Source organism: Schistocerca serialis, chromosome 1 (assembly GCF_023864345.2).
Source record: "Schistocerca serialis cubense isolate TAMUIC-IGC-003099 chromosome 1, iqSchSeri2.2, whole genome shotgun sequence".
Lineage (NCBI taxonomy): Eukaryota > Metazoa > Arthropoda > Insecta > Orthoptera > Acrididae > Schistocerca > Schistocerca serialis.
Window position 1 is genome coordinate 679,021,565 of NC_064638.1, and position 6,000 is coordinate 679,027,564.

Sequence of the window (6,000 nt, forward strand, 5' to 3'; positions counted from 1 at the left end):
GTTTGATGATTCTGGGAGTGAGGGGGAAAGGGGGAGGGTAACCAGCACTCGGTACGTGCAGAAAGTTGTTAGAGCCACTCTTTTGCCATTCATGCAGTGGCAAAGTGGTGTGTTTTTCCAACAGGATAATGCTCACCCACGCATTGTCTGTGAAACCCAACATGCTCTGCAACATGTGCAGCAACTTCCCAGGCCAGCATGATTCCCGAACTTGTCTCTAATCGAGCATGTGTGGGATATGGTGCGGCAAAAAGTGACTCATGCGACTTATCAGCCAACAACTTGTACAAAACTATGGGAACAGGTAGAGCGGGCATCGCATAATGTATCCCAGAACAGTATTCACCATCTGTATGATCAACTGAATGCCAGAGTCGGTGCCTGCATTGTCACCCATGGAGGATACACCACATACTAATGTGGGTGTTTCAGCATGGGTTGATACCTGATACCTCAGAACCATTTGTGCTATTATGTGTAAATGTAATTACTTCATGTACTCCATATCCACTGTTGCAACCATGAATCTTGAGTGAATCAGAAGCCTCTAAAAGGACGTACTTCTTTTTTTGGCAATATATGACATTTAAATCATGTGATATTTTAAAGTGATGTAGTTGGAATTGAAGCAGCTGTGTAATGTACTCTATAGATGAATATCTTAACAGGGACTGTTAGACAAGCTTAAGTAAAAATGTCTGTTAGATTTCAGTTTTGACGGCACTTGATCACAGCAGTCAAGATTAGGTATTTGTGTATGATAAATTTATTAAAAGTGCATAACTATGTTTCATTGTGGTAGAATGTAACAATATTGTGAAAAGAAAAGTTGCTACTCAACATACAGTGGAGATACTGACTGGCAGATAGACACAACGAAAAAACTGTCGCAATATCAGTTTTCAGCCAACAAGGCCTTTGTCGAAAATAGATGATACACACTCACATACAAACACATAACTTTCACACACGACTGCAGCCTCTTGTAGCTGAAGCCATGCTGCGAGCAACAGCAACAGTCCATGATGGGAAGGGCAACTTGGGTGGAGGCTGGGGCAGGGAGAGGGAAGGATAGCAGGGTAAGGGTGGGGGACTGTGAAGTGCTGCTGGGGATTATGCAAGGACAAGGTGGAGAGAGGGTAGGCAGCTAGGTGCAGTCGGGAGGTTAGATGGAGGGCAGGGGAGGGGGTAGGAGAGTTAGCAGAAAAGGAGAGAAGTAAAAAGACTGGGTGCATTGATAGAATGAGGGCTGTGTAGTGCTGGAATGGGAACAGGTAAGGGGCAGGATGGGTGAGAAAAATGACTAACAAAAGTTGAGGCAAGGAGGGTTAGGGGAACGTAGGATACATTGCAGATAGAGTTTGCACCTGCACGATTCAGGAAAGCTGGTGTTGGTGGGAAAGATCCATATGACACAGACTGTGAAACAGTCATTGAAATGAAGGGTGTCGTATTGGGCAGCATGCTCCGCAACAGGTGGTCCACTTGTTTCTTGGCCACAGTTTGTAGGTGGCCGTTAATATGGACAGACAGCTTGTTGGTTGTCATGCCCACATAGAATGCAGCACAGTGGTTCTAGCTTAGCTTTTTGATTGCGTGACTGGTTTCACAGGCAGCCCTGCCTTTGATGGAATAGGCGATGTTTGTGAACTGACTGGAGTAGGTGTTGGTGCAAGAAGGCATGGGACAGGTATTTCGTCTAGGTCTATTACAGGAATATAAGCCATGAGGTAAGGCAGGGAGCAGGGGTTGCATTGTTGTGGATGAGTATATGGTGTAGGTTTGGTGGGTGGCAGAATACCAGTGTGGGAGGGGTGGGAAGGATAGCAGGCAGGACATTTCTCATTTCTGTGCATGATGAGAGGTAGTCGAAACCCTGGCAAAGAATGAAATTCAGTTGCTCCAGTCCTGGGTGGTACTGAGTTACGAAGACAATGCTCCTCTGTGGCTGAGTGGTGAGACTTTGAGAGGGTGTGGGAAACTGGAAAGATAAGGCATGGGAGATTTGTTTTTGTACAAGGTTGGGAGGGTAGTTAAGGTTTTTGAAGGCCACAGTGAGACCTCTCGGTATATTTCGAGAGGGACCGCTGGTCACTGAAGATGTAATGACCATGGATGGCCAAGCTGTATAGAAGGGACTTCTTGGTATAGAATGGGTGGCAGCCGTCAAAGTGGATGTATTGCATGTGCTTAGTAGGTTTGCTATGGACAGAGGTACTGATGTAGCCATCTTTGAAGTGGAGGTCAACATCTAGGCAGGTGGTTTGTTGGGTTGAGTAGGACTGGGTGAAGCAAATGGGGGAGAAGCTGTTGAGGATCTGGACAAAAGTTGATAGGGTGTCCTCACCCTCAATCCAAACCACAAAGATGTCATCAATAAATCTGAATCAGGTGAGGGGCTTAGGATTCTGGGTGTTTAGGAAGGATTCCTCTAATGGCCCATGAATAGGTTGGCCTAGGATGGTGCCATGCGAGTGCCCATGGCTGTACCCCAGTTTTGTTGGAATGTAATGCCTTCAAAGGAGAAGTAATTATGGGTGAGGATATAGTTGGTCTTGGCGACTAGGAAGGAGGTTGTCGGTTTGGAATCCGTCAAGCATTGGGAAAAGTAGTGTTCAGTAGCAGTAAGGACATGGGCATTAGGGATGTTAGTGTAAAGGGAGGTAGCATCAATAGTGACGGGCAGGGCATCATGTGGTCAAGGGACAGGAACTGTGGAGAGTCAGTCAGTGGGGGAAATGGTTGGTATCTTGTCTATAGGAGGGTAGGTTCCGGGTAATAGGCTGAAGGTTTTGGTCTACGAGAGCAGAGATTCTCTCAGTGGGGGCACAGTAACTGGCCACAATGATGCGCCCTGGTTGGTTGTGGTTATGGACTTTAGGAAGCATGTAAAAGGTAGTAGTGCAGGGGGTGGTAGAGGTGAGCAGAGAGATGGACTCCAGGGAGAGGTTCTGGGGTGGGTCTAAAGATTTGAGTAGTGACTGGAGATCCTGCTGGATTTCTGGAATGAGGTTACTGTGGCAAGGTTTGTAGGTGGATGTATCTGTCCACTGGTGGAGTCCTTCTTCTGCAGGTAGAATCATAAGGTCAGGATAAGTTTTTAGATGGTGGACTGTGGTTCTTTCTGCGGATGTAAGTTTAGTTTACATGTTGAGGGATTTGGGGACTGGTGGTGAGGCAAGGTCTGAGGTTAAGAAATTCTGGAAAGTTAACAGGGTGATTTGGAGCAGTGTGGGTGGATCACAGGTGGATGGAGGATGAACTGAGTCAGGCACGGTCCAACATTGGTCTTTGGTTGAGTCTGATTGGTAGGTTGGTGGCAAAAAGTTTTCCACTGTAGGGAGCGGGAGAAGGAGAGAAGGTCTTTAACAATTCCTGCATGATTGGATTTCTGTGGGGCTAAGGCTTCTGGAGGAAAGGTTCATAATTGTGATTTGGGTGTGTTTAGGTTGTGGATTCTATGAGGTGGTGGGAGTGAGTTTTGGAGGAGTAGCAGGTCTGCGAGACAAGGTTTGTCAGCTATGAGGGGACATAGGGAAGGTTTGGAGGTCATTGTAGAGGTGGTGGACAGTAGTACTCCAAAGTGGGAGTAGTAAGTGAGCAGGGTGAAGGGTTTTTTGAGATCGTTGTGCATGTTGCTCTAGTTCCTGGAGGGCAAGAGTTTCAATGCATGTTATGGGTTCCATGAATTTTGGATTGCATAGCAGGAGAATTTTATGGATGGAGAGAAGGTATTGCAAGAAGGTTTGAGCTTGGTTGATATGGTTTTGCTGGATCATGCTGGCGAGGGCTAAGAAATGGCAGAATCTGAACAGCTGGAAATCATTGTGGAAGAAGGGATGGCAACCAGAGATGGATAATTTGATGGTATGGCCATTTGGGGGAATTCCATGAGCCAAGCAACAAAGTAGGAACAGTAAGTGGTATTGTGTTCTGGCTAGGGATAAGGAAACTTTTCTGTATTGGCACATATTAAAGGAGCAAGGCTCCAAGATGGTGATAAAAAAATGCAAAAAATTATATAAATAACATAGGATTACATCCAAAAAAATTCGCAATAATACACCCAAATATGTGAGAAGGAAGAAACAGCACTACACCGCCCTCATTCCACCAACGCACCCAGTCTTTTCACTTCTCTCCTTTTCCGCTACCCCCACCGTCCAGCCCCATCTCTCCACTGCCCTCCGTCTAACCTCCTGGCAGCACCTAGCTGTTCTACACTCTCTCACCTCGTCCTTGCATGCTCCCCAGCAGCACTTCACTGTCCCCCACTCCTACCCTGCTATCCTTCCCCCTCCCCGCCCCAGCCTCCTCCTTACTCCCACCCAGTTGTCACTCCCATCATGCCCTGCTGCTGTTGCTCACCCTTGTTGGCCGAAAGCTTTCATTGTGACAGTCTTTTTGTTGTGCCTATGTGCAGCTCACCATCTCTGCTATACTGTTTCGTTCTGATACAGCATTAATTCTGTACATATTAGCAGGTCCTGTTAACTGTAATGTATTTACCTGTTTTGACAATCTTCTGACGGATGATCAGGGCAGTGAGTATTATATTCTGTTGTTTTATGTTTTTTATGTTATGCTTTCTGATGTATTCTACACCCACAAGAATTATTTCATTTTTGGGTCTATGGAATGAAAACTGAATATAATCTAATCTAAAGAATCACCACAGCATTCACTAATAGAGCTCTAGAAAACCTGTATCAGATGGCTGAGCACGGCTCTCAGTGCTTCACCACTTGCCAGTATGAGACTGATATTTGTAGTTTGATTCTACATTGTTGATATATACACATAGTGATCATTGCTATTTAGGTAGAGTATATCAGAACTATCTGTGGCCAGTGTGTTAATTTCATGTAATACTATACTGATAAATAAAGTAATTATTTTTACTTTGATATCTTAAATTTGTGTGTAAATGCAATTTTTCTCTTTACAACAGGTTACCTGCCAGAGCATCATCGAAGCTCCCTGTGATCTCAACTGTGTTGGACTCTGATAATGAATCATTACACCTTGGCAGTGAATCAAGCAAGACCTAAAAATATTGTGTCAATAACACACAGTCTGCAGAAACCAAAATACTTTAGTTGGTTTTAGTGACTAGGTCAGTTGTATTACAGGGAGAGAGAGACTGGGTAGATGGGGGGAAGAGGGGGGGGGGGGGGAGTAATAAGCACATTCCCATTTGTAACTCCCAACATACTAGGATGATTCAGTACAATTCTTGCAAAATAAAATAACTGTGCACTGACAGCTGATTTGTTTTAGAAACACAATGATATCTTTCTTTTATGTAATTCATAAAAATAGTGCACAGTGATGTCACCAGTTGCCATGAACAAAACCTTTTATTGTGTGTTTTCTTTCTGTGACACTTCTCTATTCTTTTCTCATTTTATTTATTTATTTTGTCAGTCTTAACAAAGAGAAGTATTTGGAGAAATGTTGTTGGGGTAATTGTTGTTGTCATTTAAGGAAATTTGGGGTGCCCATAAAAGTGTACCAATAATAAATTTTAATATTATCAGCTGTAAGCGTTGTAGAGTGTTCACTAATAAGTCACAATTAAAGAGTAACTCAGACAGTTATAGATAAGCACATGTTCGAGTGCTGCTTTGTTGTTTTCCCATGTACATTGCCACATATCCAAACTTCCTGAGCATAAAGCATTTTGTGTTCTGCAGTTGAATATGTAATTTTAGTTCAAAGTGCATTTCATTTAAAGTTAAATTGTGGTCTCTCATATGTCAAAAACACCCGCCAATGTTATAGTCAATTCAAATGGCAGGATGTGCATGTAAAAGGTAAAGAGATGAGACCACTTTTCATGTAAGTAGGAAGGTAAACAGCAACAGTGTTCCTATCTTGGGGTCAGAACATCCTCATTAACCTGTACAAAATCAAAGAGATTCCCTAAAACTAAACATTTTCTGCACTTTGTCCTGACGTCATGTGTGCAGAAAATTTTTTTCGCTGAAGCTACTGTAA

General features: G+C 43.8%; 1 protein-coding gene across 1 annotated transcript in view; it reads left to right on the top strand.

The window, feature by feature from the left end:
- Positions 1-5,140, top strand: part of LOC126480244 (dentin sialophosphoprotein-like) — a 90,993-nt gene extending 85,853 nt beyond the window's left edge. The window contains exon 7 of the mRNA XM_050103849.1: positions 4,952-5,140. Within this exon, the coding sequence (XP_049959806.1) occupies positions 4,952-5,051 (100 nt within the window). The 3' untranslated portion in view covers positions 5,052-5,140. The remainder of the gene's footprint in view (positions 1-4,951) is intronic.
- The last annotated feature ends 860 nt before the right edge of the window (positions 5,141-6,000 follow it).